Source organism: Antechinus flavipes, chromosome 6, assembly GCF_016432865.1.
Source record: "Antechinus flavipes isolate AdamAnt ecotype Samford, QLD, Australia chromosome 6, AdamAnt_v2, whole genome shotgun sequence".
NCBI lineage: Eukaryota > Metazoa > Chordata > Mammalia > Dasyuromorphia > Dasyuridae > Antechinus > Antechinus flavipes.
In genome coordinates this window covers 183621260-183642849 of record NC_067403.1, presented here as the reverse complement: position 1 = coordinate 183642849, position 21590 = coordinate 183621260, and the positions used below count along the sequence as shown (strand labels likewise).

The 21590-nt window shown below is 41.4% G+C and overlaps 1 protein-coding gene across 1 annotated transcript in view; it reads left to right on the top strand.

The window, feature by feature from the left end:
- Positions 1-21590, top strand: part of RBPMS (RNA binding protein, mRNA processing factor) — a 172845-nt gene that overhangs the window by 82070 nt on the left and 69185 nt on the right. The window contains exons 3-4 of the mRNA XM_051965782.1: positions 324-362; positions 1852-1914. Coding sequence (XP_051821742.1) covers positions 324-362; positions 1852-1914 — 102 coding nt within the window. The remainder of the gene's footprint in view (positions 1-323; positions 363-1851; positions 1915-21590) is intronic.

Sequence of the window (21590 nt, the reverse complement as noted above, 5' to 3'; positions counted from 1 at the left end):
GGATATGTAAATGTTACTGGGAGCTTTGAGGAAGAATAAGGTAGGGCGATCCCTTCTGACTAGTCAGATGTTGCAAGGATGGCAACTCAGGACGTTGGGGCTTGAGTTGGGACTTCTCCACGGCTTAGCAAGCCCTTCCTGCCTCGGTTTCCTCCTCTTGTCAAGTGAAGGACTGGATTGTTCTGCCTAAAAGGTTATTAGCCAGCTCAACCATTGGGTTGTTCCCCAAACCTTATTTTACACTTCTGCAGCTGCCAGGTGGGCTCTGTCTCCTCCTGCTGTGGTCTTCACCAGTCTGACACCTCTTCCTTCTCTCTTTTCAGGGCTATGAAGGTTCCCTAATAAAGCTGACATCAAAACAGGTAAGAGCCCCCAATATGATCCACTTTGATATGACAGCTGCCCAAGCAGGTCCCTCAGAACAGACCTGGGAATTAACTGTTGAGTCTCGTTGCTGGGGATGGGATGGATTGGCCACCATAAATAATCTGGAGAGCGGATTCCTTTTGCTTCCCTCCTCTCCTCCCTGGCCTCCAACACTGGATCCATCAGGGAGATGCAGAAGCCAGCCTCGGCATCCAGAAGCCCTGGTTTGAGTTCTGCCTTGAGGGTTCCCATGTAGCTGTCACATTCACAGTATCAAGCATTGCCTTCTCTGTAAATGCTGGTCAGAGGATCCAAGCTCTTTAGCTGGAAGGCCAGCCAGGCTCCTGCTCCTACTCATAATGGCAGTCATTTAGGGGTGATGATCATTCGTTCTCATAACTAGTGAATTCTGTCCTTTGGACAGATTGCAGGCTAATTGAAAGGCAAACCTCTGACTGGGACTTGACTTCCTATCCCATTAACTTACTTTCTGATCTGGGCAAGTCATACCTTATGGGGAAAAGGAAGAGGTTGACTTCCCTTCAGCCAAATTATGATTCCATTTGTCCATATTTAGAGCATCTCCAAGATGGAGGTGGGGATCATGTGGGGACATTGGTCTTAATATTGGCTCTGAAACTTAGGAGCTTTGGATTCTGGGCAAGTCCTCAGCCCTTTCTGAGCTCAAAATGAGGTGAATCCTTCACTAACTACCTGCCTCCTGGAGTAGTTATAAGGCTTAACGGCGTTGTAATAACCTCTGCTTCCCCTTCCCTTTCTTCCCTTCCCCCTTCCACATATATAGAAGCCTGGCCAGAGGTGGGTAAAGGGACAGTGCTAGGGGAGTGGCTGGCTCATTTTTCAGTTGACTTAGCAGACAATAGCTCCCTGCTTATGGAAGAGACTCCGAGTCACTCCTGCATGTCGTCCCATGCACACTGAGCAGTTCATACATAAACAGCCAGTAAAAAAAACTATCTTAGAATCATTGCTGTTTTCTTTACAGCTGGGAGAGCTCTTAGAGACGCATCTCATCCAGTCCTTTCGTTTTGTAGAGAAGGAACAGCTTCAGATAGGAAGATTTGGCCAAGTGCTCACTTAATTGAATGACTAAGTGAGAGGACATGTCATATGGGAACAAAGGCTTTGGGTCCTAAATGTGCCACCGAAGTCTCGGATGTGACCAAGCCATTTTTTTGCATATCTTTATTTCTTTGTTACAATGAAGGGATCTATTTGGAGGAGGGGTAAGGAGAATTATCAGGAAAGAATTAAAGGCATAAAATCAATATTTAAAAAAAATTGAATGAGAAACTTATCCCAGGGAAGGAACCATGACTTGCCCAGTGGCGTTCTGTGAGTGGGCAGGGCTTCCTCAGAAGCTCTTCACCAGCGAACTCACCTCCCCATCTGAACTCAGGACCTTGCTGCCCCCCAGCCTGCCGGCGCTGACCCCGCCCTCTCTCTCTGTTCTTGTTCTCGCAGCCCGTGGGCTTTGTCAGTTTTGATAGTCGATCAGAAGCGGAAGCTGCTAAGAATGCGCTGAATGTAAGTACCAGTTGGATTGTACAATTGAGACTTTATTGGGGACTCATGACAGGGTGGGGGAGAAAAGCTCAGATCACGCGCCCACATCATCTTCCTCCTGAGGGTCAGGAGGACCCTTCTAGGTTCTCAGCTGCTCAGGCTCATTCGGGTCCAGCGGGACTCAGTGTCTCCTCCACCTGAAGTAGTCTGTTGGGCACCATTTTGAATTTTGGTAATGTTCTCTGGGAAGCTCAGAAGGACCTTTGAGGGCAGGGATCCTATGGCTTTAGAATGTATATATTCCTGGCCTGAGCATAGGCTTTTGTAAACATTATTTGTATAATGATTATTGGTTGAATGAATGGAACGGGCACCATTAGGCAAGAGAAATAAAGGGAACATGCTCATGATCCATGACCTGGGCAGGATTCTGTTTAGGATATTTCCAGGATTTTTTCTATCACACAGAAATCCGGTGGCATCTTGCCTACCATATGCTTTTAGAATTGCAGATTCATCACCATGGCATCCTTTTTCCTTTGTTGAATGGAAGGAACTGAGGTCTGGACCTGGCTAATGAGAAGGGCCTGAGTTCCCTCATCTGTAAAACTAAGAGCATCAGGCAGGATGATGGCTAAAATCTTTCCCAAAGAAGTGAATTTTTGGAATTGAACTTTCCCCCATTAGGCATCGAGACCTTCCCTTGGTTCCCTAGGAGTATACCCTTCTCAGGAGTGGGATGACCTGGGTTCCTGGCAAAGCTCTGCCATTCTTTGGGCTTCTCCTGTTTCCTGCCCTCTCTTCCTCTTCCCTTTCCTTCTGCTCAGGAGGAGCAGTGACCAATAACCAAGGCTCCTCCGCAATGGAGGGCTGTCTGGCCCACCAGCAGGGATCCCAGCCAGTTGTTGTTGGGGATCTTCTCATCTGTGAACCCTGGACTTTTTTCTCTGGCCGTGTGGCCCTCTCAAGCAGGTGCTCCTGTGCACAACACTGGGTACAGTGAAACAGCCCCTGCTTTCCTGAATGCCTCCTGTAAGCAGAGAAGGGCTATGAGGGAAGTAGATCAAACCCCCTCCCATCCACCCTTCACAGAGTCACCCACCAGTCTAGGGCAGACCCCAAACATTACCTCCCTGTTGGTCTCTCTGCCCATTCTCCTCCCAGCTGCCAGAGGGAAAGTTTTAAAATGCTAGGGGAATCTTGGGTCTTCTGTTAGAATGTCAGTAGTTTAAGGACAGGGATTTCCTAATTTATCTTTGTAGCTTCAGGACCAACTATGTGCCCAGCACATAGTAGGTACTTAATCCATGCTCAGGTGGTTAGTTGGTTGATGCCATAGTTTTAGTCATTTTTTACTTAACCTGCAATTACATTGTCACTGAGAGCCAGGAGACCATGGGATCCTTGATCTAGAACCTGAAAGAACCTTTTGAGGTTATCTAGTCAGTCAATCTATAAACATTTATTAAGTGACTACTATGTGCCAGATATTGTGCTAAGTATTGGGGATACAAAAAAAAGGCCAAAAACAGCTCCTGTCCTCAAGGAGCTTATAATTGAGTGAAGGAGACAGTGTGTAAACAGCGTCCAACTCTCTCATTTCACCAAGTTGCTCAGTGACTTGCATTGGGTCACACAGTTAGTGCCAGGGGCAGAATTTGAACCCAGGCCCTCTGCCTCCAGGTGGATCTATTTAACATACAGTTTTAGGAGTCTGCAGGTGGCTCTGGAGCCTGGGGAGTGATGGAGGCCAGAGTGGCCTGCCAGAGCAGCAGCTGGGAGACAGATGACGGAAGAGGAGGAAATGGGATTGCTGGAGATGGGAGGTATCACTGCTTGAGTGGGTGGGGAGCCAGTCAGTAAACAATTGCCTGTAGGAGCAAGCAGGCCCTTCCTTGGACCAGGAAGACCACTCCTGGGACTGGAGGCTGTGAGGCAGTATGTGTCCGAGAAGGGGCCAGTCTGCACTGGCAGAGGGATTTCTTCTCCTGGGAGGTCCCTAGACCTGGACTGACACTCCAGGCTCAGTCCCTATCCCTCTGTTTTAGGTCTTTGCTGGGTATTAGGGATTCAAATCGTCCCAGTTCCTAAGAACATTCCCAGTGAGGAGGGGAGACAACCTGGACATAGGGAGGGAATACAAAGGAAATAAGAGGTGCTTTTGTAGGAGAGCCCCAGCAGCTGGGGGGAGGAGTCACGAAAGACCTGGTAGAGGGGGAGCGGGTTCTTGAACCACACCTTGAAGAGGTGGAGGTGAGGAGGAGGAACATTGCGTATAGGAGGGGGACTGCCTGGGCCAAGGCATGGAGGTGGGAGTGGGAGAGCAACAAGGTGATCAGGTTGACTAGTCTCAAAAAGTATATGAAGAGGGAAAGGTAGGTAGAAGCCCGGTTGTGAAGGGTTTTAAAGGCCATGCTTAGACCTTTAAGGAGATAATCATCGGACAAGGCCACTGGTGAAACAGATTCACCTGAGATGCAGATCTGGGTCCAGATTATACCTCTAGCACTTATTGACCATGTGACCTTGAGTGGGCAGGAGGAGTTCCTATCTGATCCTGGCAGAATAGGGAGACGCTAGGACTGTCTTCCCTCTCTCCCTTCCTCCCTTCTTTCCTCTCTCCTTTCCTTCTTCCCTTCTTTCCTCTCTCCCTTCTTTCCTCCCTCCCTCCCTTCCCTCCTTCTCTTCCTTCCTTCCTCCCTCCCTCCCTTCCCTCTTTCTTTTCCTTCCTTCCTTCCTTTCTTTCTTCCTTCCTTCCTTCCCTCTTCCCTTCCTCCCTTCCTTGCTTTATATTTTCAAAATACATGTAAAGATAGTTTCAATATTCATCTTTGCAAAATCTTGTCTCCCAAATTTTTCTCCCTCTCTTCCACCCCACCTTCCTCCCCTAGACAGCAAGTAATCCAGTATAGGTTAAACATGTACAGTTCTTCTAACCATATTTCCACATTAATTATGCTGCGCAAGAATAATCAGATCAAAAGGGGAAAGAATGAGAAAAGAAAAAAATAGCCATCAACAACAAAAAAGGTGAAAATACTATGCTGTGATCCACACTCAGTCCCCTCAGTTCTCTCTCTGGATGCAGATGGCTCTCTCCACTACAAGTCTGTTAGAACTGCTCTAATCATCTCATTGTTGAAAAGAGCCGCGTCCGTCAGAATTAAACATCACACATCACATGATCTTGTTGTTGGCTGTGTAAAATGTTCTCTTGGTTCTACTCATTTCACTTAGCATCAGTTGATACAAGTCTCACTGGAGCTTATTGGGCAAGTCATGGTCAGATCTCAAAGTTGGGAAAGTGACTTCATTGGTTCGTGAGTTGTGAGAGACCAGGAAGAAAGCAACAATCTGGTAGCAGGGGGAGTTTTAGTTGGGACTTGAATCCAGAGAGGCCAGTGGTTGGAGTGGAAGAGGGAGAGTTTCCCTGGCTTGGGGGGCTAGCCAGAGAGAATGCCTGGAGGAGAGATGGAGGGTCATATTTGTAGGACAGCCAGGAGGCCAGGGTCACTGGGTCCAAGGGTACCTGTTCCCCCAGCAGTTATTACAATAGTCTGCCTGCATTTGAGTGTCAGGTGCTTTTCAAACCCTATAAAGTGCTATATACATGTTACTCATCTTATTTCTAAGATGCTTAGAAATTTGAATGCATTAAATGTGTACGTATATATGAGGGGGTGAGTATTACAGAAGTGCATATGTATATGAGTGCAGAGATAGTGGAATCAAGCCAGAAGGAGGCAGAGCTTGTGAGGGTCATCTGGTTATCTTCACTGTTTCCCTTGGCCTTGACTGACCCGTCCACTTCTTGGCTTGGTCCTCCTTGGCCAGCGGTCAGACATTGAGCATGTGACAGTGCATGACCCACAATTTCTCCTTTGATTGCTGTTTGACTCTTAGCTACCTAGAATCCACTGCCAGATTCTCAGATATGGCCGAGCCCTGGCCCTTCTGGCCATCTTTGATGGATATGCTGCCTCCACTTCAGTTTTGCTCCCTCTCTTTGGCTAACAAGTAAGGAGACCTTTCAGGTGATCCCTCCACATGGTCAAATCCAGTAAAATTTTCCTGTTTTCCACTATGGGGACAAACTCTATCCAAACAGGGGAAGAGCAGAATCGCCCCCATTGAAAGTGAGGCTGATGCTGACAAAGCCATGTGCCAGGAATCAGAACTCTGAGGATGCTTCGTGACCTTGCAGCGGGGAGGGCAGGGAGAGGCAGAGCATGGCTTGATTGGGGTAGCAGCAGTCGGTCCTTCCCAGCATTCATGTCTGTGGGTATATTCATCGTCATCAGTAGTGTCCAAAGGTGCTGCCATGGGCGCTAGTGGGCTCTTCATTGGCTGCCATAGGTCATTGAGGCAAAACAGGAGAACCAGTTGTTGGGGATGCTGGAGGATGGGGTCTTTTTTCAGTGTGAGCCAAGGTGGGCTTCTCAGGCTCCTTCCCACAGAGGTGCTATGGTCTGGACCTTGCATTTGGCTTACTTTTTCTATGGGATAATAATAGGGGATGAGGTTGGTAGACAATGCTTTTTTTTTTTTTTTTTTTGTAATAGCTTTTTATTTTTGAAAATACATACAAAGATGGTTTTCAGCATTCACCCTTGCAAAATCTTGTGTTCCAAATTTTTCTCCTTCCCTTCCATCTAATTCTTCCCCTAGACAGCAAATTATCTAATATAGGTTAAACATGTGCAGTACTACACATATTTCCACAATTATCATGCTGCGGAAGAAAAATTAGATCAAAAGGGAAAAAAAGTGAGAAAGGAAAAAACTCAAGCAAACAATAAAAAGATAAAAATACTATGTTTATGATCCATATCCAGTCCCCATAGGCCTCTCTGTGCAGATGGCTGTCTCCATCACAGTGCTTCTTAAGCGCCTGCTCAGTGCCAGGCATTTTACTAGGCACTTAACAACTGTCATCTCACATGATCTCATAGACTACCTTAGAAGGTAAGTGCTACTGAATTTCACCTACAGTCTAACTTTCTAGAATAGGTTTATGGAAATTCATTATATTCATATATTCTTATTATATTCATTTTATAAAGTTATAGTAAGGATCAAAGCAATAACATGTAAACTGCTTTGCAGGCTTTAAAGTGGTCTACAGAAGTTAATATTTTCATTATCATATTCACCCATTGCCACCGTCATCTTCATTCTTGTTATATTCTCTCTCTCTCTCTCTCTCTCTCTCTCTCACTCTTGCACATTCATACCAGGCACAATTCTCCCAGTCCATTTGGCTTCCCCTAATTGGCAACAGATTATGCTGAAGCCCCTGGAGACCAAGGGCTCTGGAAGGCCTTCCAAACGTGGATGAACCCACAGTGATCCATGTTATACTTTCGTCTAAGTTCGTCTGTTATTTTTCTTTTCCTTCTTCCCTTTCATTAGGCTGGAAGCCAGTATGAAGGCAGAGACTGAGCGATAGGCTGTTGGAATTAGAAGGGACCTTGGAGATCAGTTTTTTTTAGCCCATCTCCTATTTTACAGATGAGAAAACCGAGACCAGAGGGTGGGTGGTCCAAGTTCCTTGATAAAGAAGATCCAGGCAGAGCTGAGATTGTGACCCAGAATCTTCCAGTTCTGAAACTGGGTTCTCGTGACTATTCCTTAATGTGAGATGGTCCCACCCCCAGGCCAGTGGGCTTCGGCTGGAGGCTTTGTGAAGAATGGTCATGGATTTTCCTGCTGACCCGTCAGCTCGAGGGACAGTCGGTTCTGAGTTGTTGTTCCCCTACCTCCCCAAACTCCTGGAGAATCCTCCTGGACTTGGGCCTTTGGCCCTTTTGACAAAAAGCAGCACCTCCCTCTTCAGGGATGCAGCTGCCACTGACAGCAGCCACACCTCCAGTGCCTAAGCCAACACCCCCTTCTCCCCCTAGTGCAGGCCCCAAATAGTCCAAGTGTTGTTTTTCATACTCCAGTGTGTGTGATGCAAGAGACGAGTGAGCAAGGGGTTTTCTCAGGTTCTGAGAGTGTGGGATTGGGGAGAGAAGGAAGATGGGAGACAGACTGCTTTAGTGGAAAGACATACAGACAAATAGAGGAAGAGAGAAAGAGACAAGAGGAAGAGTCAGGAAGGGGAAAGTGGAAGAAGAGAGAAAGAGAGAGATAGGGAAGAGGGGGGAGAGAGAACCAAAAATAGGGGAAAGCTATAAAAAGTGTTGGGGGGGGGGGGTTTCTTTGCTTGCCCTAAGGGGATGTCTGCTCCGGGAGGCAGCTGGTAACTTATACCTCTCTGGAGGTCTTTAGGGGAAGCTGGTTTAAGGTTTGTTAAGGATGCTAGAAGCACCCAAATATGGATCAGACGAGGTGGCCTCCAAAGTGTATTCCAACTCTAATTCTGAAATAGAATTAAACAAAGGTTTGCGCCACAAACAGGTAGCTGAACAATCAGGAAAGGCCCTAGAAATAAAGTGGCATTAGAGCACAGCCCTCCGGGTAGGGCGTGGTGTGACCAAGGGCACTTCTCACTCTAGTGGGTGCCCCATTTCTCTCTTTGAACCTGCCACTCCCTGCTCTATCTTGAGCTACAAAATCCTAGCTTGTAAGAACAGGGAATGCCCACATTGGGAGGGGCTTAGACCAGACAATGTCAGATCCATTGGAGACCCAAACACTGAAGATGTCAGAGCTAGAAGGAATCTGGAGACACTGAATGCCCAAGAAGGGATTGTAGAGGATAAAACTGGGGCGGAAGAAGTGAAGGGCTTTATCCAAAGTCACGAACATCCGTCTTTGAGAAGCTAGTAACTCTTTAAAAGATTGCACAATGCCGACACCCACGCAAACATACAGCTCCGCGTGATTACCCAGCTGGGCCTCCATGTTGTCAGGTGGAGGAGCAGCCCACGTGCCCAGCCTCTGCTTGGTCCAGGAATGTCACCTCTGAGGCAGGCGGGGATGACAAAGACCCAGCCTCTTGCTGATTGTGCCGATGGCGGCTAGATTTGGTTCCTCAAAGACCTGGGACTTCCCGGTGCCTCCAACTGGCTCTCAGATACTTTTGGCTTGGTTTTGCAGCTCAGCACTTATAAGCTTGTCGACAGGCAGAGCTCATCGATTTCATGAACTTTTTCCTATAATGCCAGAGTCCAGAAGGCTCATCTCAGCCTCTCTTGGACCCTGCCAGGTCCATGCAAACCTTATCACTGTCGTCTGCTTTCTCCCCAATTTCCTTTTGGGGTCTAACATCCTGAGGACTTAAAGAGGACCAGAGAGCATGATTCCAGCTGTGGCTTTTGGCAGAGAAGACCTGCCAAATGAGATCATGCTCACAATCTAGGATTTATCCCTTAAATCTGTTTATAAATGCTAACTTTCGACTTGAAAGTTACTTTGCAGTAAGTGGATGTCACTAACTCGATGCTTGAGCCTGTGCCAGTAATACTGAGTTAGGACATGGCTCTTGAGGCTCCTCTATGGGGCTGAAGAGCTGAGCTCTAGACCCTCTCCTTAGGAAGGAGCTATGAATCCATGATGAATGCCCAACTGTTAAAGTTGAGCCAAGTTACTTAATCTTTCTGGGGCCTCAGTTTCCTCAACTTGAAAAGACAAGCATTGGACTAGATGATGGCAGATCCCTTCAGACTCTAAAACCTGTGAACCTCTAAGTTCCAGAAAATATCCAGATTCCCTTCACTTTAAAAGCTTTTATGTTATTATAAATAGCTGTCTAGGGAGCTCTAGGATCCAACTGTGAACCCTATGTTGTACCCAGCCTGCTGCACTTGAAAGAACACTGAACCTGGGACTCAAGAGACTTTCTTGTCACCAGTTAGTCACTTCCCCAATATAGACCTCCATTTTCTTAGCTAGTGAAAAAGAGTTTGGCTTCAAGAGGAAGAGGATTCAAATCGACTCTGATACTTACTTTCTGTTTGGCATTGGGCAAGTAACATTGTCACTCTGGTCTTTAGTCTCCTCTACTGAAAAATGAAGAATTTGGACTAGAAGGCTTCTGGGGTTTCTTCCAGTTCCCAGTTTATTCTATGAGTCTATTTTTCTCGCCATTTAGTAGCATTTTACTTTTCTAATTACATGTAAAGAGAGTTTTCAACATTCATTTTTATAAGATTTTGAGTCTGAAGTTTTTCTCCTTCCCCTTCCCCAAGACTGCAAGCAATCTGATTCTATTTTCTAAGGACTCTGTAAGTCCTTAAATGTCATGGCCTCCTTTGACCATCACTTCTTCCTAGACACTGGGACCACAGATTTCAAGTACTTCTGAGGAAAAATCGCCTTTTTCTCAGAGAAGGCAGCATCTTTCTATAGCTCCTTGGAAAGAAGTTTGTCAAGGTTCAGAGATCAAAAGAGGGACAGAGAAATGTTCCTATCCATCTCATATCAGCTTTAGAACCTGGAAAATGTGACTACAGGAAAGGAAACGGGGAGGAAATACAAAGAACGAAAGTGCCAGAAATGTTGACCTCCATCCTTCCCGAGGGGAAGAGCAGGAAGTAGCAGAGGCACAAACATATATTCTCTCTCTCTCTCTCTCTCTCTCTCTCTCTCTCTCTCTCTTAGAGGCTTAGAAGGGCTTTCAGAAAGAAGGCTCATATAAACTTTTTCTTTGGGTTTTGTAACTTTCTTAATATGTGACTTCAGTGATGAAAAGGTCCCTTGTAGGCTTAGTTCCTGAATATCATATTTATTGGCCATATGCACATGAACATACTTTGGGCCTTATTTTCCCTATCTATAAAATGGGCAGAAGATTACATGAAATGCATCTTTTTTAGGGTTTTAAAGAGAACAAGCTTTACTAATAAGGGGCTCTAGAAATAAGAATTTGTGTTAAATCTATTTTTAGGGTTTCTTCTATAGTGATGAAAGACTATGCTTTGTATCTGCACTCCCTAGTATGTCTTTAGTGAGGAAAAATAATTCTTTCTAGTCGGTAGGCATTCGTGAAGTCCTTAGTCTGTTCCAGGCACTGATATGAGCCCTAGGAATACAAAGAAAGGCCAGAGATAGTCCCTATCCTCAGGAAGCTCACAGTCTAATAGGGAAGACAACATTCAAATAATTATATAGAAAGAGATATACTAAGGATAGATTTGTGAGAATCTTAGAGCGAGGGCACTTGACATTTAAAGGAGATCAGGAAAAGCTTCTTGCAGAAAATGTGACTAGCTGGAACTTGAAAAAAGCCATAGTGAATAAGGTGTGATAAGACTGGAAAGAGATGGGTAATGAAATATTTTGGATCCTACAGATGATAGGGAGTCAGTGAAGCAGGGAGGGGATATGACTGGACCTGTGCTTTGGGAAAATCACTTTGGTGGGTGAATAGAAAGGAGGCAAGCTTATTCACCAATAAGCTATTGCAATAATCTCCATTTGAGGAGATAAAGGTTCATACCAGGGGAATGACAGAATCATAGGAGGAACGAGAGCATATTTAAGAGACCTCACAAAGGGAAAATCAACTGGCCTTGGCAACAGATTGGTTATGGGGTGTGTGTGTGTGTGTGTGTGTGCGCGCATGCGCACATGTGAATCCAAGATAACACTTAGGTTGCAAATTGAATGATTAGATGTGGTGTCCTCAATAGTAACAGAGAAATGAAAAAGAAGAGGGTTTCTGGGAAAAGATGAGTATGATTTTGAACACTTCAAGTTTAAGAAGCCTATATGTCATATGATTCCAGTAGGCAGTTGGAAATGTGAGATTGAAAGTCAACAGAGGTTAAGTCTGCATTAGTAAATTTGAGACATGATAATCCTTGAGATCTGAGCAGATCAACAAGTGAAATAGTATAGAGTCAGAAGAGAAGAGAACCAGGCCTGTGGGATATTTAGAGTTGGGAGGGTAATCTGGATGGAGATCCAAGAGCAGAGACTGAGAAAGAGCCACCAAATAAGCAAGAAAAGAGCCACAATTGATTAGTAGGACTAACTATCAAGAGAAAAGTATTAGAGGAAAGAGGGTAGTCACCTTTGCCCAAGGCTGCCAAGGAACCCATTAGATCCGTCAGTTAATAGATCATTAGCATTTTTGGACAGAAAACTTTCAATGGAATGATGAGTTCAGAAGCCTGACTAGAGAGTACCTTCTTTGTAGATGCCTTCTCAAAGTAGACTTCTTGATTAGGCAATATTTATTGATGTTTTTGGTTTGTTTTTAAAATTTTCAATTGTAGTTTATTTTTTCAAATACAGGTAAAGATGACTATTTATTTATTAAAGCTTTTTATTTTCAAAACATATTCATGGACAATTTTTTTTTAGTAATTATAAGTTTATTTTATTTTTTAATAATCATAACTTTTTATTGACAGAACCCATGCCAGGGTAATTTTTTACAACATTATCCCTTGCACTCACTTCTGTTCTGATTTTTTCCCCTCCCTCCCTCCATCCCCTCCCCTAGATGGTGAGCAGTCCTATACGTGTTAAATATGATGGACAATTTTTCAACATTGGCCCTTGCAAAACAAGTGTTCAACATTGAATCCTTGTGTTCCAATATCCCCCCCCCCCCAAATTTACTCTCATCCCCTCTCTGTAGTGTTCTTCTTTTCTAAAATATAATTGTTCTCTGGGAGCAGATGTCTTGGGGAGCTTCTGGAGGCAGACTTTGTTTCAGTTCAAAGTAATAACCACCTCAAATGCAGCCAGCTGTTAAAAGTTCAGTCCTTTATTGTCTTATTCAAAATAGCCTGGATAGCTTTCTTAGAGACCTATCTCTCTCCTTGGTTCCGAGAGCTCTTGTTGCTAGTCCTTTGTCTCTTCCAGCTTCAGCCTCTCTTCTTCCAAATCCTCCCCGACTGCAGTCTCTGGCTTCTCAATCTCCTCCCCTGACTCCTGGTTGAGGCTCCAAGAGCTTCTTATATATGATTTCTTAAAGGTCTGAACTCAAAGGTTGACTCCTCCTCCGAGAGTGGGATTGTGGGTTCCTGACTTGTGAATCTTGAACGCTAATGTGTGAACTAATGTGTGAACTCTTAAAGGTGTGAACTTAAGTACATAAGCATTGTTTCTACCAATTCCAGTGAGTTAGCACTTTGTTTCAGATTCTGGCCCATAATACTTCACTCTGCTGCAATATATGCATACTTATTTATACAATTATCTTGCTGCACAAGAAAAATCAGATCAAAAAGGAAAAAAAAATGAGAAAGAAAACAAAATGCGAACAAACAACAACAAAAAGAGTGAAAATGCTAGGTTGTGATCCATACGTAGGTAGGTAAGAGCAGGGATGGGAGGGGGTTATATATTGGAGTAGATGGGATAGAATGGGATCCTGGTTACATACAGAAAAGAGACTTGTGAAGGAGAAGGGTTACCTCTTCATGTGAAATGGGTGAAGGAGGAGAGAGTGACAGAAAGCATCTGAGTGATGTGAGATGAGGATGAGAGAAAAAGAGAGAGCTTACAAGAAATGGCCTCAAGTTTTCAGTAAAATATGAGGCTCTCAGTTGAAAGGTGAGGGGAAGAGGAGCCATGAAAGGTTTGAGGATGGATGGAAAGATTTAAAAGAGCTGTTATGGTGAGTGGGATAAATAGTTGATAAAGAAGGTATAGTAGATTGCCCTGTAGCAGATTGTCTGCAGGTATTAAATAATCTAAATTTGTAGTGGACACAGTGTGTTTGTTTCATGATTTTCTCCATTTTCCTTGAATAGGAGTAAAAGCAACAAGTGTTAGAAGTGTTTCAAGACTAAGTCTTATTTATCATTGTGATTTATTCATTTATTATCCCTTTGTAACAAAAAGACAAATTGAGTAGACTCATTCAACAACCATATTTGTTTGTAGGTACAATGTTTTATACCCACAATTCTCCCTCCTTCCCCAACTCTGTAAAAATGGAAAGAGATGGCATGTTTTCATCTCTTTTCTGGATGCAAGTTTAGTTGTTAGTATTTTTTCCCATCTATTCACACCATTATAAGTCTTGTGCATATTGTTTTATTGGTTCTGATTATTTTACTTCGTATCATTTGCTATGTCTTCCCATTCTTTTCTGTATTCATCATTTCTTACAGCACTAAAAAAAAGAAAAGCTAAACAAATCATGTTACATGAATGTAAAAGGTGATTTTGATGGGCACATGGTTAGTTTACCTGTTTTTGTCACTACAGCAAAGCAGCTTGGTCTTGGGTCCAGCCTTGATTTTGGAATTGTACAGTGTAAATTCAAAGCCAGCTTCAGATACTTAGTAGCCTGTGATTCTGGGCAAGTTACTTCATTGCTGTTTGCCTTAAATAGGAATAATATCGAACGTCTACCTCCTTGGATTATTGGGAGAATTAAATTGATGTAAATCAATTTGTGATCTTTATTATATTTTGAAAATAGATCATCTCACTTATATGAAATTGAAAATCTTTTGTCAAATAAAATTAATATAATTCAGATAAGAAGGAAAGCTGTTGATTGGAGGAAGGAATCTTTTCATCCAGTCTCTCTGATAGACCAGGAGCTATTCCCTAACAGATAAATTGTCAGAAGATAAAGAGTTCACATGACCATTAATGAACATATGAAAGAATGTTCTGTCTCGTGAATAATAAGAGTCCAAACATTTCTGTGCTTTTACCTCATCACCAGCAAACTGGCAAAGAGAGGTAAAAGATGGGAATAGCCCTTGTTGGAGAGGCTGGGGAAAGACAGGCACATAATGTCCTATGGGTGGATCTGTAAATTGGTCTTACCATTCAAGAAAGGATTTTGGACTTGGGCTATAAAGGTGTCCAAAATGACCACAAACTTTGAACTAGAGAATCCACAGCTAGCTATATACCCTAAGGAGGTCAGTGATCCAAAGAACAGTCCCATGTAGACAAAAATAATATCATTTGCTCTTTTTGTCATAGTAGAGAACTGGAAACAAAGTAGATGCTCATTGAATGGATAGTAGTTGAACAAGTTTATGAAATGTAACAGAGCTAGAGCTAGAATAGATAGCTAAGAAAAGCTTTCAGAAGCATGGATAACTTATATGAATTAATTCAGGGTGAAGTAGAGTCAGGTAAACAATATACATAATGACTACAACAGTGTAACTGGAAAGAATTATGCAAACACAATTTACATCTGAATCCTATGGGATTATAGTAACCAATCCTGGCCCTGGAAAAGAGATTAGAAAAAAAGAGATTAGAAACTCTCCCTTCTTTTAGAGGTGTATATAGTAGGAAGAGGTAGCCTGGGGAGAATATAATGGGGATTGGCAGATTGAATGGTTAGTTTTGCTGAACTGCCTTTTATTTTTCTTATTCATTCTTTGTTTCCAGAGATAATTTACTGGCTGGGGAGGGAGGTTTTTAGAAGTGAGGTAACAGGAAAAATGAGGAACATCATTTAAAAATCCAATGAAAAACTTCAAGCCTCAAAATGCCATGTAGTGTCAGCCCTTATTAGGATTATTTTTCCTAATTTCATCTCAATGTGCTCCGGCCCCACACGAAGCCCTCTTTGAGTCAGGCAGTCTCTGGTGGACTTGCCACTTCAGATTTCACTCTTTCAAGATCCCTACAAAATAAAAATAACAATAATAACTGCCACTTGTAGAACACATTAAAAATTTTAAAGTCTGTTCCCAGAACAAATCTAAGTGAGATCATGCAAATATTCGTGATATCTCACATTCCACTTGACCCACATTATTTCTTTTTTTTTCAAGCTTTTTATTTTCAAAACACAAGCACAGATCATTTTTCATAGCCTTGTGTTTCAGATTTTCCTCTCTTTCCCCCCTACGCCTTCCCCTATCTTTTTAAAAAAATTTTTTTATTATGGCTTTTTATTTACAAGACCCGCATTATTTCATTTGATCTTCATAAAGACCAAGGATGTAGATGCTCTTATAGCAGATGAAGAATCTGAGGTTGAGAGAGATGATAGGATTTGCCCATTGTCACATACCTCTTATATGTGTGAGGCAGTGTTTGAAGTCTTCCTATTTCCCGAGGGCCAGGCTCTTTTCACTGCCTCTCATTAGATGCCTACTGTGTAAAAGCCTTCTTTTCACTGATGACCTTAGAAAGACTAGTTTAGGCTGCCCCTTCCTCCAGATTTCATGGGATGTTGGAGCCAAGAGCATGGCAGTGTTCATCTCATGTCCATCCTGACACATTTATAGCCAGGGATACAGGCCCAGTGAGAGGAAAGTACTTGCCCAGTCAAAGGACCCCTCTTCTCATGAAGGGATCCAGCGGGGATTTGAACATTGGTCGTCTCGGCTTTGCAGTACAGTTAAACTCCTGCCACAGGCCTCTGTAGTGTGTATTTGGGAGGTGTGTGCAGAGAATGCTGAGCTTTTCTGGAGCCTATAAATTGGAGGCATTGTTATCTGTAGACCCACAGTGCTTACTTACCGATACACATGCACACTCTCTCTGTCTCTCTGTCTCTGTCTCTGTTTCTCTCTCTCTCTCTCTCTCTCTCTCTCTCTCTCTCTCTCTCTCTCTCTCTCTCTCTCTCTCTCTCTCTCTCTCTCTCTCTCTCTCTCTTTTCTCCCCACTTAGGGGCCACACTGCCTCCACTGAGGATAATGTGTTCTTTCAGGTACTGTCTGATGTGAATGAATAGTCCCTGGACCTTGTAGCCTGGGGGCCCCTCGTGGCTCCCTCTCTGTTTTTAGAGTTTAGATAATCCCAGTGGATTGGAATTCTGGGATGATGAAACTAAAGCCCTTTGTTTTTTTTTGTTTGTTTGTTTTTGGTTTTTTAATTTGAAATCAGAGCAACCAGGAACATTTTTAGAAGTTAGGAAAAAAAATGGACTTGAATATTTCAGCAAAACATCTGTTGATTATTGTCCTTGATACTCTCCCATGTGAACTGGATGAGCTTGTTTCCTTCCCCGCCCTCCCATGTGAGTCAACAGGCTTTTCCTCTGATTTTGTAGGCATGTCCAGTGATCATTACAGAATAGAAACAGATAAAAATTGGTCAAATGAAAATGACAGAACCATTAACACTTGAGGCTGAGTTTCCTGTGTCCAATCAGGAGCTGGAGCAGAAGCAGTGTTAGACAGTGGGTATCTAAAAATACCTCCCTTGTTACTATAACACAGGTGCTGTAGAAATGGGTGGTTTTAGCTTTGGGGGTGGAGGATTCCAGAATTGCCATTATTTTGCTGGTCAAGGTTATTTTGGTTCATGAGATACTCAATCTCTCATCTTCTCCCCGCAAAGAGCAGTTCTGAAACAATTATTGCAAATACCTCCACCCTAGTATAAGTCAGGACCAGTGTAGACTGCAACTTAACCCTTTACATCATTCATAGAATATAAATTGAAGATGGCAGCAGAGGGAAGCACTGGCATTAAGGGGTATTGGAAAGAGTTCCTGTAGAAGGTGGAAATTTAATTGGAACTTGAGGGAAGCTAGGATGCAGAGAGCAGAGAGAACAAGCCAGGTGTGGGGGACAAGCAGATAAAATGCTCAGGAGCCTCAAGGAGGTCAGTGTGATTGGTTTGAAGAATCTGTGGGGTTATTTGATTGGGTTGGGAAGGAGGGAGATTGTTGGATATCATAACTAAATCATCATATAAATGGGAAGATTCATATTCCTAGATTAAGAGGATCACATGTACATGCCGAGAGAGGGGAAGAGGGACTAGTCCTGTGATTTCATTGGTGATAAGAAACATCCACTAATACAGGTTGGCACCTTCTCTCTCAAGTTACAGTCCTAGAGAAATGCCTAGAGCTCTTAGAGATTTAATGCTTTTTCTGAACTTACACAGCCAATTATGGTTAGACTTGAGACTTGAAGCTACATCCACCTGGCTTAAGATAGGTTCTTTGTCCACAGTGTCACACTTCCATAGGTATACTTGTTGTTGAAATACATAGAACATGTGTTAAATACATAAATGTGTTTATTATTTTTATTATTGTAAACATAAATGTCTTTTATAATTTTTATTGTAAACATCTTGCTTTGGATAAGGTGACATTTCTTTTCTCCCCCAATTTTTAAAAACATTTTATTTAAAGTTTTGGATTTCAAATCCTATCCTTCCCTCCCTCCTTCATCCCTCCTTCCCCTCACTTCCCTTCTTAAGGTGGTAAGTAATTAGATGTAAGTTATATATATATGCAATTATGTAAAACATTTCTACATTAGTCATTTTGTACAAGACGACTTGAAAAAAAGGGAAAAAAAAGAAAATAGAGGATAGCTTCAGTCTACATTCAGTCAATATCAGTTTTTTCTCTGGAGGTGGATAGTATGCTCTATCATTAGTCCTTTGGGATTGTCTTACACCATTGTGTTGCTGAGAATAGCTAAGTCATTTGTAGTTCTTCATCTGACAATATTGCTGTTACTGTGTACAATGTTCTCTTGGTTTTGCTTACTTCATTTTGTACCAATTCATGTAAGTCTGTCCATATTTTTCTGAAATCATCTTGCTTGTCATTTCTTATAGCACAACAACATTCCATTACAATCATATTTTCATAGCTTGCTTAGCTATTTCCCAATTGATGGGCATCCCTTTGATTTCCAATTCTTAGCCATCACAAAAGGAGCTGCTGTAAATGTTTTTGTACAAATAGGTTCCTCCCTTTTTGGAGGTTTATCTTTGGGATATAGACTTAACAGTGGTATTGCCGGATCAAAGGGTATGCAGTTTTTTGGTCTTTTGGACATAGTTCCAAATTGCTCTCCAGAATGGTTTGATTCAGTTCACAACTCTACCAGCAGTGCATTAACGTTCCAGTTTTCCCACATTCTCTCCACCTACTTATCATTTTCCTTTTTTTGGTCATGTTAGCCAATTTGATAAGTGTGAGGAAGTACTTCAGAGTTTTTAGTTTGCATTTCTAAATCAGTTGTGATTTAAAGCATTTTTTCATATGATAGACAGTTTTAATTTCTTTATCTGAAAACTGCCTATTCATATCCTCTGACCATTTATCAATTGGGAAATGACTTGTTTTTAGTAATTCTTATTAAGGAGATTCTTATTGCAAAATCTCCCCTCCCCCTCAGTTTCTGCTTTCTGTATAATTTTGGTTTTGTTGTTTTTGTTTGTACAAACAGGTTAACATTTTTATATGATCAAAATTATCTATTTTACATTTTGTAATATTCTGTCTTTATTTCTAACTTCTTCCCTTATCTGTAAATCTAACAGATGAACTATTTTATGATCTCTTAATTTGTTGGAGGCATCAGCTTTTATGTGTAAATCATGTAACCATTTGGACTTTATCTTGGTATATATATGATATAAGATATAGGTATATAACTTAGTTTCTGACATATTGTTTTCTAAGCAATTTTTGTCAACTAATGAGTTTTTGTTCCAAAAGCTTGGATCTTTGGGTTTGTCATATTATATTATGATGGTCATTTATTACAACACAATTTGTACCTAATCTATTCCACTGATCCTCAACTGTTTCTTAACCAACACTACATTGTTTTGATAATTACTGCTCTAAAATATAGTTTGATATCTGGCATGACTAGACCACTTCTCCCCTCCCCCCATTTTTTCCCATTAATACCATTAATATTCTTTAGCTTTTGTTCTCCCAAATGAATTTTGTTTGATTATTTTTCCTAGCTTTAGAAAATAATTTTTGATAGTTTTACTGATATGGCACTGAATAAAAAAGATTAATTTAGGTAGAATTATCATTTTTCTTATATTGGTTCAACCTACATACAAACAATTAATATTTTTCCAGTTGTTTAGATCTCACTTTTTTGTGTGTGAAAAGCGATTCATAGTTGTATTTGTGTAGTTCCTACTTTTGTCTTCTCAGGTAGACTTCCAAGTATTTCATATGGTCTGTGATTATTTTAAATGGAATTTCTCTTTCTATCTCTTGCTGCTGGACTTTTTTGGTAACATATCAAAATGCTGATTCATGTGGATTTATTTTGTATCCTGCAACTTTTCTAAAGTTGTTAATAATTTCAAGTAGTTTTCTAGTTGATTCTCTAGGATTTTCTAAATATATCATCTTATCTACAAAGAATGGTAGTTTTGTTTCCTCATTGCCTATTCTAATTCCTTTAACTTTTCCTTCTCCTTACTATAGCTAACATTTTTAATACAATATTAAATAAGAGAGGTGATAATGGGCATTCTTGCTTCACCCCAATTGTATTGGGAAGACTTCTAGCTTATCCTCATAATAGATAATGTTTGCTAATGGTTTTAGATAAATATGATATGTCATTCTAATGTAAACTTCCTTTATTTCTATGCTCTCGAGTGTTTTTAATAGGAATGGGTGCCCTGTAAGGCTTTTTCTGAACCTGTTGAGGTAATCATATGGTTTCTGGTTTGTTTTTTTTTTTTAAATATAGTTAATTATGTTAATAGTTTTCCTAATTTTGAACCAGTCCCTACATTCTTGATATAAATCCCAATATATCCTTCTGATAAATTGCTATAATCTCTTTTTTAAAATTTATTTTTATTTATTTTATTTAAAACCAATTTAAAATTTAAAATCAATATTAGGAAGATTGGTTTATAATTTTCTTTCTGTTTTGGCTCTTCCTGATTTGGGTATCAGTACCATATTTGTGTTGTAAAAGGAATTTAGTAGAATTCCTTCTTTGCCTCAAGGTGGCATTTCAAAACAGAATTTTTATTCCAACATACTCAGTCATGTAGGCCATAGTATGTCCCTCAAGCCTATATATAAAGCTTACAGTTCAGCTGTCATCCTGCCAATCCATTTTTAAAATACAGAAAATCTAACAAAAGTATTCTTCTTGAAATGCCTTGGACAAGCAACCAGGTCCATGATGTATTCCTGGAGAGATAGAACAATCAGAAAGTGCACAAAATGTTTTCAGGAGAAAGTGAAAGCTGCAGTGGAACATGAAATGAAGGCATATTTGAAGGGCCACCAGATTTCCAAACATGAGCACGAGCTAGGATGAAAGGCTAGGGGCCTGATGATAGGCGAGGAGGAGGAGAAATCAGCATTATGCCTATTTGTAGGATACTGGCTTCACTGAGTTGGCAGTTACTCCACTTTTGGAAAGAAAGATGGATGGATGGATGCATCTTGAGTGTGAAGCTATGAACAATATGATCTAGGCCTCAGTTTCTCCCTTCGTAAAATGAAGGGGTTGAAGTAGGTGACCTGTAAAATCTGTTACAACTCTGAATCTTATAGACTCGGAAATGTAAGAACAAGTTACAAGAAAAAGGAGATTCCCAGAGTGACTTTGTGCAGAAAGTTAACAGTAAAATAATACTATTTTTATTTTTTATTTATTATTTTTATATTTATATTTTATTTAGTAAGTCACATCCTAGACCCTTGCATACATGGTTGTCATTAAGGCCACATTAGGTAGATATTGGTCTAGAAGGAGAAATGGGAAATTAAGGCATTATAGAATGATCTATTAGAGGCTCCTAGATGTCAGGTTTTATCTCCTGAATAACAAGGAAGTAAGAATTGGAATCCCAGGGACACAGGCTAAGCTATGGGAGCATTGGAATTGGTGATAAGATTTTTTTTTTTTTTAATGACAAGCTTTTTGTTTTTCCAAATACACGCAAAGATAGTTTTCAACATTCACCCTTGCAAAATCTTGTGTTCCAAATTTTTCTCCCTCCCTTCTTACTTCTCTCCTTGCCTAAACAGCAAGTAATCCAATATAGGTTAAACAGGTACAATTCTTCTAAACATATTTTCACATTTATCATGCTGCACAAAAAAAAAAAAA